Source organism: Salminus brasiliensis, chromosome 10 (assembly GCF_030463535.1).
Source record: "Salminus brasiliensis chromosome 10, fSalBra1.hap2, whole genome shotgun sequence".
NCBI classification, from domain to species: domain Eukaryota; kingdom Metazoa; phylum Chordata; class Actinopteri; order Characiformes; family Bryconidae; genus Salminus; species Salminus brasiliensis.
This window is the reverse complement of record NC_132887.1, coordinates 21,050,019-21,067,500: the sequence shown is the minus strand read 5'-3', so window position 1 is coordinate 21,067,500 and position 17,482 is coordinate 21,050,019. Positions and strand designations below refer to the sequence as shown.

The 17,482-nt window shown below is 40.8% G+C and overlaps 1 protein-coding gene across 8 annotated transcripts in view; it reads right to left on the bottom strand.

Annotated features, from left to right (window-relative positions):
- Window positions 1-8,053: 8,053 nt before the first annotated feature.
- Window positions 8,054-17,482, bottom strand: part of nhsl1a (NHS-like 1a) — an 80,350-nt gene continuing 70,921 nt past the window's right edge. For 6 of the 8 annotated variants that reach the window (XM_072689659.1, XM_072689664.1, XM_072689662.1 and 3 more), the window contains exons 6-8: window positions 13,970-17,248; window positions 12,171-12,297; window positions 8,054-9,991 (exon numbers count right to left, since the gene is read on the bottom strand). In XM_072689659.1, the coding sequence (XP_072545760.1) occupies window positions 9,391-9,991; window positions 12,171-12,297; window positions 13,970-17,248 (4,007 nt within the window). In that variant the 3' untranslated portion in view covers window positions 8,054-9,390. The remainder of the gene's footprint in view (window positions 9,992-12,170; window positions 12,298-13,969; window positions 17,249-17,482) is intronic. The other 2 variants (XM_072689660.1, XM_072689667.1) reach the window with 1 other exon arrangement.

The following is a 17,482-nucleotide window of genomic DNA, read 5'->3' as shown; positions in this document are numbered from 1 at the left end:
AGCCGTTTGCCTGAACAGGGCAGGGGGGGGGAGTTTAGCTCCTCAGAGGACTGAAGGAGATGTAATGTCAGCGTGTTGACCTTACAGCCCATGTGGTTATCATCGTCCAGCTCTAACTCGCCGGTGAAGTCCCCAGTAGAACTGCCCGAAGGCACAGGAGTGAGAAAGCTGGGGCTCTTCAGCCCAGTGTCGGTGTGTTTATTTGTGCTGGTTAAAACGTGGGAGGTCCTCCTAAGAAAGACGTCTGAGGAAGTTAATCACTTGATAACAACCTGAAAAGTCTTTAAAGTTAGAGCTGGAGGGAATTGCAGAGGTACTTGAGAAAGAAAACATCATTTTACCTCTGGTACCAGTAATTTTGCTTCCAGTGAGCTTGGCTAATGCTTAAAACACCTCGCAACCACAATTACCCCATAAGGTTTTCAACAGAACATCCAGGAACAGCTTAGGGGTCTCTCTTTCACCTTCTGGGTAATGTCTTCTAAGGATCACACAGCAGACAGGGGTGTGTGGAGCACTGTAGTTTCTCTATAAGAGACTGTAGATAGATTTAAATCCCTATGATTTCAGCATATCCTTTCAGTTTGGCTTTAGCTTTCTCCCAGCACTACAGGACACCGCAAAGCGGTTCTATGTAGTATCACAAAATGTGCTTTTTTGACCCGAAAGAATAAACATTGAACCATAAAATCCCATGTAAACACCTAACCAATGATTTTAGTTGTCACGATTCTGTTTATAATAGTATCTTTAATGAGGTTCCTTTGAATAACCCCTTTTTTGGGGTTATTTGAGGGAGTGACCAACTATCCCTTGAACTCAAACCCGTGGTCATCAACGTGTTTCGGATAGCAGAGGGCAAGAAGAAACATGCTGACAGGGCACCGGCTCAGTCCACCGGCTTGTTTATGCTGCCTAGCTGAATCGTATCACATAAGAAAGGGCTTTTTCATGAACTAGTCGCAGATCCACTTGTTTCTGTTACTCCCATGGTGCCAAATTGGTCTGGCAAGTGTGGGGAGGGGGCACGGTTTGGAGGCTTTAAGTCAACAGCTGTTTAAACGTAAAACTAGGTGCAAATGGGGCAAGTGTGGGGAGAGGGTGATGTCGGGAGGCCGTGGTCTATAGTAGTTTAAATGTAAAACTAGGCGCATAAAATATTCTACATTTACAGCTGTTGCTATGAAATCTAATGCGTTATACACCAATAAAAAAATACGTAATTAACAGACATATTAGTTTCATGCATGTTCTGGTGCTTATTCAGTATATTTCTAACTACACTGGGAAATGTGTTTTCCTTTGTATGTCTGAGGTTTTTAGTCTGATTTATTATAAATAATTTATCTGAATACCTTATTATTAATAGGTCATTAAATATGATAATAAGCATAGCATAAGTCACCAAATGATCATGGAAAGAAATATATGTGCTAAAAAAAGGACAGGTTAGTCCTTATAATAACATATAATGATGAACTTCAGAACCGAATTGCAAGACATATAGCCATAACATTAAGGCACCTGTTAAGGGGTGGGAAAAAACAGCAAGTGTAAAAATCTGAGATACTTTGAGAACCAAGAACCAAATTATCTTTAAAACAGCAGACAGGTCTTGTGTAGAGTTCCCAGTATAGAGTGGTCAGTACCTACCAAAAATGGTCCAAGGAAAGGACAACCAGTAAACCGGTGACAGTCAAAAGGGCCCAAGGCTCATTGATACGCATGGGGAGTGAAGGCTAGTCCGCTTGGTCTGATTCCACAGAAGAGCTACTGAAGCACAAACTGCTGATAAAAGTTGCTGAAAAGTGGCGCCAGTGGCTACAGGTGTAAAAACTCTGTTAAACCTTGTCATTAACTTTATGAAAGCACTCCCAGCAGGCTGCAGTCCTTCTTATGTTAATTCTCTTTGACTCTGCTGAGCTGTGTGTTCTTAGTTTCATGCGTATGTTTGAAGGCAACACCTTCTTTTAAACCCGTAATGTAGTACTAATCCCCAGAGCAGTAACAGCCATCTTTACATGCTAATATTTCAGTTACATAATGCATAATATAAAAGTAGGGACACATACAAATGCATACAAATTATTATACACAGGCTTAACACAAAATCCCATTAGTTCAGTGGAATCGTGATTGGAATCCCTTCTTTCAATGGCGTAGGACCGATGTGATAAGTCACTTTACATTTCTCATTCAGAATTCACTTAATTGTCATATCTGTTGTAACCTATGTAACCTGGATGCCTAATTCTGGGAGGAAACACCACAACAGGCTGATAATGTTGGAAAGCATTTCATAGTGCAGTGTAGTTGTGGGCTGACAGTATTTTTTGCTAAAACAAACTATGCTTTTTAAAGTATTTTTATATTTTCATTTATTTAATATATATTTCTTCTTCTTGGTCAGGGTCGATGTGGGTCCAGAGCCTACTCATTTGGTGCAAGGCAGAAATACCCCCACGGGAGAGGGCACCAGTCCATCGCAGGGTACCACACAGACCCATTCACTCACACCTAGGGGACAAATGAGCATGACCAATTGTGTGTGCCTGGTGTCTGGAAACCGGAGTATCCAGAGGAAACCCAAGAGGACAGGGGCTAAGAAGACACTGAACTTCTCACAGATAAAGACCAGAGCAAGATTCAAACCCAGAACCCCAGATGCACCTCAAGATGGTAAGACTGACCCACAGCCATAAATAAATACAACTGAAACCAGTAACTGTTGTTTGCAAAGTATGAAATTAAAGCAGCAAATAATCAGAGTATAGATTTCACTTCCAGGCTTTTCTTACACTGCATATACTGCCTTTCTTGTACAATAATTGCCTATGCCTGTGAAGAGTAGCTTTCGTATTTTGTGTGGAGCTGATTGCAGGTGAGATACCAATACTTGTCAATTTCCACCAATGCTGTAAAGGAGGTAGAACGATTTAGAGGTTAAATTTCATTCAAAAGAAGTTTATGTTTAACGTGACAGAAGGAATATCCTTACAACTGACCCTGTATCACAATGCCCCTAACTTTACTGTTTAATCAAAATGCCACCTCTGCACATGCTGACTGCCTAAACTTTGGAAGTGTCCAGAGGGTTACTTTATTGACAGTGATCAATCTGTAAGGCGCAAAAGGTCAAAGGAGAGCCCTTTGTCCTGCAGGGAAGTGTCTGGAAGATGCTAAATGATTAAACTGGACTCTGCACTTTCTCTCTGCAGCAAAACAACATGGGTAGCAACCCCCAAAATTACAACTTTTCAGTTAAATCTTGAATCAGAAATGATTTGGTTGCTACTATTTCTGCATGTTTCTTGTTGTGAAACCCAACTTGGCAGGTAAAGGGAAATTTTATTTATACTGTTTTAATGCTTTATTCGACAGTTCACAAACACAAAACTTTATGATGAAAAACAAGGTACAAATCGGTACCATTTGGATGTTTACACCATTTCTCACACAGCTTCCTTAAATCATTACTGACACCTAGTGGTGTGATATCCCGTATTACTCCTTAGCAGTAGGTCTTATTTTATAGCAGACACATATGTTATTGTAGGCTACCTAACAGCCTATTAGGACTGGTTGTAAGAGGCTATACTGAGCAGGCTCATAAGGCCTGTGAGCTTGTCAAAGCAATCCATCCACATAGGGCACAGACAGTACAGCAGCACAGTCCACATTTTGGTAACGGAATGCTATGGTCGTAGCCTCTTTCATACATACACCTCAGATTTCCCATCACATTTCCTAGACAATTTCGAGAGACAAAAGTCGTAGGTGCCTTTCTGTGATGAAATGGGAACAGACAATCCCGCCAGTTTAGTGGTAATGGGAGTAAAGGCCCTCCCGCTTCTCTTCATGGCCTCCACTGTCAGCGGCGAGCGGAAGTGGCTGCGGAGTGGATGGAGCTCGCGGTGGCTCCTCATGGAGGGGATGCGAGTGCGAGCCGTTCGCCGTGCATCCGCTGTCGGGTCCTTCAAACGGAATACATGGGCGAAGGCGGTCTTGAATCCCGCCACAGTTTTTGTGTAGGGGAAGAGCCTTGACAGGACCTCCATGGAGATCTTCAATTTGGCCTTCTGCCTTCTGCACAAGGACACATTGCAGATTGAGATTGAGTTATGTTTTATAGGATTTCATTTAGAGGGCAAAACTGTCTTGATTCTACAGACTCCTACTGCACAGATTGCTTTGGCTCAGAATAATGCTGATTTTATTTCAAATTTAAAGTCTGCAAAGTAGTCCTTGTGGTAAATAGGGATCTTTAAACCATTAAGGTTTAAAAACGAACTCCTTAATTTAGAACATTAAGCAAAATTATACAGTATGTTTCAGTTTTCAACTATTGTCATTGTTTTAAAATATCAACATTACTTAAAAACATAAAAAAGGTCTTTGACTTAAACAATAGTGGTACACTTTCTAACCATCTACAGAAGGTTTAAACTTAACTTAAAGAACCCTTCAACCAGGCAAAACTGTGTGTAAAGATTCATATGAACCTTTGTAGTAAGATTTTTACAATATAATTACCATCATCCAAAAACTTTACGATATGGTATTAATGGTATCACAGTGTACAACGTTTCACAATTTTTCTACTTCTTGTTCATGTTTTTATTTTTCTTATAATACACTGACCATTAAAGCAATAAAATATATATGTTTAAAATATGGGTAAAATATATGTAAAATTTGTCCTTTTTAATAATAAATATTGATGAATCGATTAATTCATCAATGGATTGTTTGGTTTATAAACAATACAATAGTAAGAAATTGGTAGGAATCTCTGTTCAGTTACATTTTTTCAGTACCAGTTTTAAGCGAATGTATGTATGTAATAACCATCAATTTTCACACCATGGTATACTTAACAGTGGTATACCGCTGTAGCCCTACTTTGGAGTTATCATGGTTCTATACTTTTAGATTTCAGCCCCAACCAAGAAGAACCCTTGGTCCCTCTCTTTTTTTAGGCATATATAATTAAGTTGCTGTTCCATTTGTTATGCTTTATGGGCAGCTAATGAGAAATCCTCATTATCCTCAAAATATTATTGATTAACCATACATAGTTAATCAATAATATTTTTCAATATTTATTTGTCATTTTTATGTTATATTGAAATTACCACCATATTTAAGATAGTAGCCTAGTTAGCCTGTAATGTTTTGCCAGCAATGAATTCTGTTTTCTGACTTTATTCACTTTTCTTTATATACTGATTGCTCCTATCTCTAAAATGCCAACTTTACAGGAAAATCCTTAAATAATAAAAAGAAATTACTTATTTACTTAATTACTAAATTAATTCATCCTATATTTTAGGATTACTTTTGGTTATCATGAGCAAATGTAAAAAATAAAAAAGTACTTTGCAACTTATAATAATTGTAATAGCAATTCTATAACCTTATCTAATCTGTTTGAATGGAAATGTGGCATAATTAAAAGTAATGTCTGGATGGATGGCGGATCACCACTGAAGATAATTTGTTTAAATTTTGCTAGAACGTAATTCGTAATTTTTCTTAAGGTTGCCCCTAAGGTCACCGCTGTCCTGAGACCACTGTAATCCTTTCTGAGTTTTACAGCATCACGTAGCATGGATAATCTCTTTGGAGAAGACAGAAAGGACTGATTTAGGTCACTTAGATCTGTTCCTTACCTTTGATTTCTTAAAGACATAAACATTTTGGACAGTCATGGTTAGCACATGGTTTGCACATGGTTAGCACATTATATGAAGTGTTGTAAATGTTTCGTAGTTAAGCCAAAAAAGAAAATGCTGTAGAATGAATGAACATATGCCAGATCTATATATGATATATTCTGTGTTTTTAACTTAACCTTTTGAACATGTTATTAATGCAGAAACTACTATTAACTATTTGGTAAGAGTTTAGCGTATAGAGTCCAACAGGGTTCTATTTTAGGGTCTATAAAACTAGTGTTAATTATGATGGTAATGTAGTTATGAGGGTGAGAAACTAAAGTGTAAGTCTGCATACTGAGTTACCATGCACTCTTTAAAAAAAATAAAGGTGTGAGTGAGTCCATTGAAGAACCACTTTTGGTTCCACGAAGAACCATGTTTGCCATGTGTGAGTGTGAAAAACCTTTAAAAGGCCAAAATAATCTATCCATTATTCATTTAATGGTCACATGTCTATTACAAAAATGGTTATTTATGGAACCAACAGTGGTTATTCTATGGCATCCACTCTATCTATGGTGTAGGTGTAAATGATTTGTAATATTGTTTAATATGTTGTAAAAGTATAGACTAACTTTAGACTTACTACTTAAAGTAGCAGTTGTATAGAATTATAAACAAGCTGTTCAGTGTAGACGTACCTGTCAGTAGTCAATCTGGAAGTTAGTAACCTCGTATGATGAAGGTGTTTCCGTTCCAACTCTTCAGGTTAAAATGCAGCAGATATCACAGTGCTTTGGTTGGTGGATTGTACCACACACCTGTCTGTGACCTGTCTGAAGAACACTGTGATGACTGTTGTGTCTAAAGGCAAGCTTAATTGCATAAGACATCACATGGAATGGGCCTATTTAGACTACTGGCATACAGCCTGCAGGTACTTACAGTAGGCGCTAAAGCCCACACGCAACAATTCCAGCACTCAGTTCATCAGTTTATACGAACGAAATGATCTAAAAAAAATAAAATAAAAGTATGCTGGTGTGCTGATCAATATTTTGTACCTATCAACTCACCTTAAAGTGCAGGCAGGACAATGACCTACAGATTAAAGGTGTCTGACGTCATCAGTGATGCCCTTTCTTGTAATCCATTCTTTAATACAATGGGATAGATTCCTGTTGTCAAATCCTGTTGTCAAAATGATCCTGTGAGAACACAGTGACAAGGTTTGGGTACCACTGGTCAAAATGTCTGTCACTGTGAATAGCTCAATGAGATGAAATGATATAGGTTGGGGAACAATTGGGGACCATTGGGCAACATCTTCAGCTTGTGCCTCTTAAGGTCGTACATTATGAATTTTGAGGTGGTGTAAATGTTTCCTATACCACTGGCTGCAACACAAGCCCAAAGCATGATCAATTCCTGTGCTTAACAGTTGGAAACATGTTTTTTTCATGAAATTCTGAACCCCACCTTTGCTCAGTGTGGCCAGAAAGTCACGTTTTAAAGCAGTATTATGTGAGAATTGGTATTTCTTGCACCTGGGCTCCTGTGACAGTCCAGAAGTGGTATTCATGCTTTGAGCCACCACTAAAGAAAATGCAATTTACAGGCATTTTTCAAACTGAGAGACACAGAACCGGCATCTGAAGTGAAAGAAGTATGTGAACTGAGGTGGTGGAGTGATTACACAAATATGACTCAGGTTACACAGCGTTATCAGCCAGTTTCTGGTTACAGGTCTGATGAGAATCACAATGATTTTAAAGTTGTTATTTTAATAGGAAGGGTCTACCTATTGTTGTGTTGAATTCATGACACATGACACACAAGATGTGTTTCCAAAATGCATCGGCCTTATTTTGATTTTCCTGACAATGACACTGTATTCTGGGGTGGAAAATGTTTTCTTCTGTCTCTTCATCATGAATATCAACATTTTGTAATAATCCTTGCTGCACAGTAACACAGTGCACCAGAGTCTGATAAAACTTCCTGAAGGTCTTTTGCAGTTAAAAGGGAATTTTGGCCAGCCTTTCTAACAATCCTACGAGCAGTTCTCTCTGAAAGTTTATTTTCTTCCAGACCTCATCTTGAGCTCCGTCGTTTTGGTTAGCTGCCATTGGTAAAAATTATTGTATCTGAGAGTGAGAGCTCAACTGTACTGTATCTGAGAGCTCAAGTTTTTTTGCATGGTAGTCCATTCTTTTTTTAGTCTAATGTTTAATCTTTAACTTGGTCCCTTTTGCAGATCAGTCAGTTCATCTTCTACTCACTTAACTATTCATCTACTGTCTGAAGGTTGGTCTATTTGGTATGAGAACACAAGTGATGATGGTACAGCTTTCTTAGTGTCTAAGAAACTAAACAGGATACACGCCTAAAACATTTCCAAATATCTTTATTACCAAATTGTCTACTGGTAATAAGCAAATCTGTGATGGCCAGCCTGGAGGCCTTTGATGATTTCACATAGATTGAGTCAAACATCAGAAGCAAATCAGGTTGCCAATTCCTTGATGTGTGATTGAAAGCATGTTTTTTTTTATTGCAATTGTCTTATTGTCAGCAGTCTTTATTTCTCTATTCCCGCACTACTGCATATACAGTAACTTAGCAAGAACAATCAGGTGCTCCTTGTACTAGGTCATAATAGGCTATACAAGGCTATACAGTACCTCCAAAGAAACTACACTTGTATAAACTCTGACCAAGGGACAGTCATAGGAATACGTGTGTGTATATATATAGAGAGATTTTATATTTCTATTCATATTTAACAAAAGCATAGAAGAGAAACTAAATATGCACTGACTATGGTATTTAGTATTTATTACCTTTACATTGGTAAAGTAGAAGATTGTGATGTTACATAAGAGATATCATTTCATGCCTTCTTTGGTATAAAAAAAGACTTTAGATTAAAGCATTTTCTGAACAACCAGCTACTAAAAAACACTTCAATCTCACGTTGGTCAGAGATCGCACTATAAGTAATCTAAGTTCCGATTGTTGGACACAGTAGAACAGAAATTAGCGTTAGAAAGTTAGTGCAAAACTACATGGTTGAAATCAGTCTCTCTAAACACCTCCTATAAAGCTCCATTTTACTCCAACGCTCCAACTGTATCAACTTCTCCGCATACATTCCTCAGCAACTTCACCGTTACAGTTCAGTCATGTGCTCATTTCAACACACCTCCTGCAATTCGCAACCATACTACGCTCTCCTCGACCCCACACTCACAAGTGTGTTGGATTGGTGGGTCTTGTAGAATCAGTTGTTGTTAGTAAGTGCTATCTTTCCATTGACAAGGAGGCGTGAAAAACCTCAGTACATATCAGTCATCTCAACAAACCCTCTTCCATATTTCAGTTAAGTCCTTCCTTCCTATAACTTAGCACGGCAAAAGGAAACCTACACTTATCCTGCATTTCCTATCCTGCAAAAAGAGAAATGACAGATGAAAAATGGGTAATCCTCTGGAAAAATCAGATGCCAAATCTTCACTTGAAGACTTCCTACAAAGAAGAACAAAACTATGGTGGTAGTGTCCACCTCCACCTTCCTGCATCTCTCTCGGGCCACTCCTGGGCCAGCACAAGCTTGTACATCGAGCAAGACTGTTGCTCAAGGGTCTCTTAAGTCGAGCAGCCAGGCAACCATTTCTCTTTGGCTGCTGATGGGTAGAAAACTCTCCAGGACAGGGAGAACACCTCTCGTCTAAGTGCTGCCCTGGGCGCACACTGTGCCGCTGGAGGTCAAAGACATTGGAAAGGGAATCTCTGCAGTGAGACTGCAGTCCACTGACTCTGCCACTTCCCCTTCTTTCTCACAAATCGCAGTCATGGGCCCGCTGAGGATGCGGCTGCGACTGTTATACCGACTGCTGGCGGCGGAGGGTGGCGTGCTTGAGCGGCCATACTTGGACGACATCAGGCTGGGCGAGAAACGAGGCAAGGCACCCTCGGCCCGTGCCCATTCCTCAGATGCCCCCCTGCTACGGCCCGGGGAGGTGCAAGGGGCGTCGGGTTCTGAGGCCTCCGCGTTGGGCCTCTGGAGACGTGGATCAGTGCATTTCAGCATTTCGGCGGCAGACATGCGGAAGCCGGGATCAGAGCGGCTGCCTTTCTTCAGAAGCAGGGCTTTGAAGCTGTCGTTGCTGGTGGTAGAGCGGCGCAGGTTGCGCTGGATGAAGCCAGTCTGGCGGGACAGAGAGGGCAGGCTCGGGCAGGCACCAGTGGGGGTGACGGGTGGGGAGGGGGTGAGGATGCGGGAGCGCTCTTCTTCAGAATCTCCACGGCCCAAAACTTTCCTCTTTGACCTGAAAGGTGAATAAAACGTTGTTTACCTAAACAGAGCAACCCTAAAATATATAAATAAATCTATACAATGTAAGGCAAAAGTTTGGCTCTTTTTGTGGAAAATGGCAGAAATGGAGATACAGTGGCATACATTACTTAAACACGTTCTCTTGGCAATAAGAGTGTTTTGCTTGTAAAAACATCAGATCAAATTAGAAAAGATTAGGACTGGGCAATATATCGTGTCAGCATCATTACTGCAATATAGGCATGCGCAATAGTCAAATCGCTAGACAACCTTTTACCTGTTTGATGCAACAGGAAAATTTGCATTGTTCTAATTTCAAATCTGCCCAATATCATTTATTGTACTCCAGTCTTTGATACACAGAGTGTATTATTAATACTATTAATACCCTAAATAATAAAACAATGTTGGATCATTGTCTGGTGAAAATTCTGGTTATATATAAATAAACAATATATATAAATAATTATAATGCAGCCCTAGAACAGATGCAAGTAGCAAAAAAAAAGTACTAGACATATAATCATGGCTCCAGATTCCTTCTGGATGCCAGATCATGAATTTTGCACGTGCACCATTAAGCACTGAGGTGTTTATGGTAACTATAACTAATACTAGACTCCCAGGAGGAGAGCTTTGGAGATGTTTTAATGAACACAGTGATGTAAGATCACTACTTTTCTGTATTCATGTCATATGTATTTTTTCTAATATTAGTGTTTTACTGAGTAATTGAACTCCTATTGCCCAAATAAGAAACTTTTACATTCTAATTTCACATTCATGTCACAAACTTTTGCACATTAGTGTATAAAACACATTACTGATATTTGAAGGACAAACAAAAGATCAAACAAAACATGTACTTCAAATTGCATAAAAGGCAATAAAACAATCATATTCATAACATTAATATTTTATTGCATAATCTTTTCCTTCTCTGTTGCATGCAATTCTGTTTGAAACTAGCTTTATATCTACCCACGTTCCCTTGAGAAACAGCCGGCAGGGACTGCCTTGCAAGACATTAAACTTTGATTTATAAACATTAATGGTGACAGCTGTGAATAAAACTGCACAAAATGTTTCAGGGTTTTGGCTTTATGACTGCTGAAAGCTCTTTTATTGCCAATACATGAACTTTAAATATAATAATATAATAATAAGTAGAAAAAAAAGGGGAGAATAAGAAGAATGAATACTGTTTCAATAGTGCCTTCCTCACGGCGTGCAGGCAATGCCTTTTTTTTATTATAAATCTAGGGCCCATATGTAATCCTATTTCAGCTAACAGGAAACTACATCACAAACAAAGTGAAACACAGCTTCAGGATCCAAAGGAGATTACAGAGGACAAAACATAGCGTATTTAATCCGTCCAGGAAACTACCAACATCCACAGGCCTTACTACACTACAGGGGGGCACACCACCAGCCATTGACACAGTTACTTGCCAGTCCACTCCACACCTGTAATTGGATGTCGACGTTCTGCCTGCGCAGACTGCTCCAGAAGTTCATGGGAATTTAGAAAATAAGTCAACACACTGAGCACAGAGTTGTCCACAGCAGCATCGAAATCTAGACCTACACGCTTTCGCTTTGCACTTTACATAGCCTAACACACACAGATTAAGGGACAGATAAAAGTGACATCAAGAATTAGTGCAGCTCCCTAACCATAAGGGGATCCGTGTAAATCAAATCGAAGACTGTTATGTTCTTTGGAAAGCTCTGCAATCAGTGTTGACACCAGTATTGGAGCAACTCTGTGTAGCAAGCACTTTTAATACCGTATACATTATACAGATGTCATTAATATAATATGACCACATGAAAAAACATATTTGTGGACTTTAGACCGATAACTTCCTTTTTAAATAGTAATTACATATATTATTATGTTCATTTATTAGAGATAACATAAATTAATAAGTTAGATAATTATATTAATTAATAATCAGTTATGAGAGTAAATAAAATAAGTAAAAATTCTCATTCACATTTGCACAATCAAATGTAAACGTCCGCACACATTTGGTTAAATTAAATGTTGAATTTCTAAAAATTAAAAAGAAGAAAAGAAATCTACATTTTAATGCTTAATTAATGTTTTTGTACTTAAATTAACACAAAATATTATGTTTTCATCAAGGCAGAGCTTAGAATACCTGTGAATGGCTGCAAAGAGGTCCTCTGTGGTACGTGGACGGGCAGGCGTCACCATCTCCTCCACAGCGTCTTCGTTTGGGCTGGAAGTTGTAGAAGAGATATCTGTGCTGGAGTCAAACACAGCACCTAGGACGTAAACAAAACACACGCATCCTTCTTACCATCCGTTCACAGGACCTCAAAACCAACATGCTCACACCAAAGCTGAGACTAACTCTGATTGAAATGCAGGGAGCTCTAAAAACTGCCTCACTATGTATATTTCTAGCTCCTTTAATTATTCACACCCTGCTGGTACTGCTGCTGCCTCGCAGTATCTGCACTGTACTAAGCTATACGGTAGCGGACAACTTCACATTTTAAGCCTCGATCCAACCAAGCTCTGCCACTCACAGAGCCGAAAACGTGTCACTGATCACATGTAAGAGCAAATTAATTTGGAAGAAAACAGTCAATCCTGCAGCAGGATGCTACGCTAAAGCCAGTAGTAAGTGTGTGTGTGTGTGTGTGTGTGTGTGTGTGTGTGGGGGGGGGGGGGTGATAGGGATTTCACAGAGTCATCACTTGCTGCAGGGAGGAGGAAGGAGGAGGAGATGATAGAGAAGAGCTTACTATCTACAGCTTATAGGACTAAGGCAATATCATCACAACGCTTTTTAGATTGAAAACACGCAAACAGTTGACAAAATATTCCATTTTTCCCACCAAAATGAGGCGTGGCTTAATGTATTAAGAAGAAGATTCTGTGATGATGTGGTTTGGTAAAGCTTTACAGTGGTATACCAGGTTATGTTCTCTGGAAAGCTCTGCTATCGATGTTGACACCAGTATTGGAGCAACTCTGTGTAGCAAGCACTTTTTATACCATATACATTATACAGATGTCATTAATATAATATGACCACATGAAAAAACATATTTGTGGACTTTAGACCGATAACGTCCTTTTTTAGTTACTAATTACCTACAGACCTTTCATAATCATACTGTATTATTATATTCATTTATTAGAGATAACAAATTAATAAGTTAGAAACTAGAATTTGTTTCAAATGTACAGAAGACAACATAAAAAGAATCATTTTCTGGACACAAAATAGTTTAAAAGAAAAATGGTTTTACTAAAGTAAATATTTTGTTTAACCAAAATATTTATACAAATATATAATAATAATAATAATAATTATAATCACACAAGAGGAAGAATTGTGAAATACCCTTTATCATTATATTGTGATATTTTCTGAGACGGTTCTCACACTGTGAAAGTCTCCTACCTGTGCAACCCTGTGTATTACCCTATTTAAGACAATTATACATTCCAATGAAAGTATTAACAATTCCGTCAACCAATAAAAGACGTTTCACTAGATAAAATGACTTAAATTAAGTAAAAATGTTGAAATAAGTTAAATCTTAGAACAATCTTAGAAATCCTAGAACATTCCTATGATGGCCTCACTGCATACCACTGACGCCCTTCTGCGCTCTACATTACAGCAACAAAAACATCTGTGACTATAAAGGAACTAATTCAGGTCTTAGTAATGAGTTTGCATAATTATGCATGAGATGAACTCAATTCTTACAAGCGCAGCTTCAATAGCCATAAGCTACAATTTCACTGCAGTATCATTTTGCAGGCTTTTTTTTACATCTTGTGCCAAGAACATAAATTAATATATCCATTTAGTGAAAGTTGCCTCTACTCTGCGTCATGCTACTAAGACATCCACTCTGCCTCCACTTGTTCTGCAAACACAACCGAATTATCTATGAACACTTTTGAGTATCTCACCATTGTCTTCATTTTCGTCCTCTTTGAAACTGATCGATCCTGAGCTGCTGCTTGAGCCGTCATCTGTAATGCCTTTATCATCGCATAGCCCAAGGTCTTTATCACTTAGTCCGAGGTCATTATCGCTCAGTCCGAGGTCATGGTCATTGAAAATGAGGGCAGTAAACTGAGGGTCGTTCAGACTGTCTGACGAGAACTCACTGCTGAGAGAGATTCTTCTTGGGCCCACAGGAGTTGAATTTCCTGAATCGCTCTCAGCTTCTGCCTCCAGTTGCAAAGGAATCGCCTGCAGGTTAGCCAAGTCCTTCAGGGGTGGACTGTTAAGCGCTTCTGGTTCTGAAGGTACCTCTGGGCCAGTAACCTCAACACACTCAAAGCTATTCAACACAGGTTGTTGGAAGATGGGTGACATAATCAGGGCGAGACCTGGCTTTTTAGGTGATATAGGAGGCTTCTGCTTCTGAGGAGTAGTCTGAGTTGCCACTGGAGGAACTGAAGATTGTGGAAGACTGACAGGTGTACTGACATGTTCAGGATCAAGCAGAAACTCACCAGAGTGGGTTCTGCTTACTGCTTCAGCTGGAGCAGATGGTGCCTGTGAGTACAGCATGTAATGTGGGAACTCTTCCTCTGGAGACTCTGCTGTGTCAGTCCCATTCTCTAACGGACTGGTGGAGTCAGGAGTAGTGATATCTTCCAGATTCTCCATTTCATCAGGTTTGTCTGGGCTAAGCTCCTTGCCAGCTTTGCGCTCCTGCTTATCCGAAGTGCACATTGTCGGAATAATACCTGTGAAAATACTTTCCAACTTCATGAGCTTTATTGGTTTGAGCTGCACTAATTGAAGAGCTTGAGCAGTGATCAGTGGTTTTTGGGCTCTCTCTGGTTCATCAGGTTGTTTTGAGTTTGGTTCCTCTGTACGTTCCTCAGGTTCCACAGTTCTAAGAGAATTTGTTGTTGTTAAAATGGTTTCTGCATGAAGGCCTATCCCAGGTAAGGGTGGTGGAGGAGGTGGTGTATGATCACAAGAGTGTAGTATGAGAGGAAGTAGTGGAGGAGGTGGGGGAGGTGGAAGTGGTGGTGGTGATGGCGGAGGGCTCTCTTCATCTTCTTCCACCATCATGGAATCTGAGATCTCAGAAGGAGGAGGTGGGTAGCCAGGAAAAATGCTGATGGATCCTTTATGTTGCTCTGTTGATGTGGGTGACAATGGGGGAGAATGTTGCTTTGGTGGGGAAGGTGAGGATTTCCTTGGTCCTGTGACGGAGTTAGTAACTGTAGGGCTACTTGTAAAAGATTGGGCAGGCTGAAGAGAGAAAGGCCCAGGCAGGGTTGTAGGTAGCGGGGGAGGTGTAGGAAGGTTCTTGTAGGAGTCTGAGGTGTTTGAAGACAGGGATGTTGTTGAAGAGGAGACTGAGGACCGCAGGGAGGACTTCCTCTCAGGGACTTTCGGTTTCGGCCTTCCTGCTGGGGACTTGGCTCTCAGAATATATGTTACTGGGGTTCCTGCAGTTGGGGTAATTGACTGACTTGAATAACCACTAGATGGTGAAGTCACATGCTGGCCCTTGTCTGGTGATGTAGCTAAATTTAGCTTTAGCCTGGTACTTTTGCAGTTATCTGACGGAAATCCATTATAGGTAGATATATTGGTAAAGCCTCTTGCAGTCTCTCCAGCGCTTACAGACCTTGCATTAGGAGAGGGTGGGCCTTGATCAGAACGTGAGCGGGGGAAATCCATGTAAAAGTCCCATGATTCAGCATATTCCGAGCGCTGACTGCTGCTGTCACTGTGTGCAGGCGTGACTGGACACACAGTGGCTGGTGCCGACATTCCACTGCTTGCTGCGCTTACTGTGCTTTGGTTCCTGGGGCGTAACACCCAGGGGTCCTCAAATCCAATGCAGGGCATTTGACCTGAGAACGATGCACTGTTGGTTTTTAGGGACTCCTGGAGACTGGAGATCAGTTGCTCATTAAGGACTGTCTCACTCTGGTGTGACTTTCGCTGTGGCTTGCGCCGCAAAGAGTCGGTTCTCTTAGGAGGGAGTGGAGGTTTTTTCGCTTTTCGCAGGGAGATGCTGCGGTTCAGGGATCGGTTGCTGTGTAGGCTTGCACAGTCCCCTTGACTGTGGTGCTCCCTGCAGTCATACATATTGTGCCTCACGTTACCTGCTCTGTTGATGCAACCATGGCTACGTGATTTTAGACCTGAGTCCAGATGCATAGAGGTGTAGTACCCCTCAGTATCAACAGAAAACAAAGAGCTGGAGTCTGTCTTGGTTGGGGAACGTTCCAGACTGTTGTAGACTTGACTGACAGAAGAACAGCAGCTTGAGGTATGTTGACCCTTTGGAGGAGTCTCATATGTCCATTGGTCAATGGTCAGTGTGCTGCAGCTTTGAGTGCTGCTTTCTGAGAAGTTAGAGTCCCTGCGGACACCACCGGGGCTGTTGCAGTTGCTTCCATTAAGAGTGCTACACTGGGACTCAGTCTCGGTCTGGATGGCTGTGTGGAGGGAGGCTGGAGACTGGCAGCGAGAGGAGCCATCAGAAATGGAGGTACCAGCGGTGCTGAAGGTGCGGTCTGAGGGACAAGATGGCACAGACTGTAATGTCTCTACTGTGTCGAAGCTTTGTGCTGAGTGAACAGAGCTGAAGTCACTCAAGTTCTGCATAGCACCATTGGGAGTGAAGGGAGCTGGGCTGTTGGTGTGACTGGAAACCATATAACCTGGGGCTGTATTATACTGTGCACTCTGGAAACCCTGGAATTCTGCAGCTTTGGGACTTATTAATCCCTTTTTTCTGGAATCAACTATCATGTGCCCCGAGGATGGGCTTGCATGCGGCATGTTAAGCTGGTAGGGCAAAGAGCTTGTGGAGCCATTCGCCACCTTGTAGGGGGTACTGGTGTACATGGTCTCATGCTTTTGAAGGGAGACTTGAGCACCTTGACGAGGCAGACTGTGAAAGCCCTGATCGCTGCCGTTACGCTGAGGACTATAGACGGCCCCGTTGCAATCACTCACGGTGGAGATGCTGCCTGAGGAGCAGAGGGAGACGTTGGCCATTTGAGCAGCGATGCCACAGCCCCGTTGTGCGCGGATCCTGCGCATTGAGGGTTGAACAGTTTTTGCTTCTTCTGTCTGGCAACCAGAGTCACGAGTGTCTGAATGTTTTAGAGTGGAGTTGATACTTCCTTCATGCCCAATGGTGGAGAACTGGCCTGCCATGTACATGGAGTGAGTTCTGATGTCATTTTGTCCTTTAGCTGCTGCTGCAAAAAAAAGTTGAGAGGCAAATGAAAATGTAACAACTTGTTGTATTAGTTGTATTAGATTATACGCTCTAGGGGCAAAAGTATTGGGACATCTGCTCATTCATTATTTCTTCTGAAATCAAGGGTAATCCAGGGAAGCTTTCTAATAGATTCTGGAGCATAACTGTGAGGGTATGTGATTGCATTCAGTTATATGAGCGTTAGTGAGGTCAGGATGTTGGATGATCACCA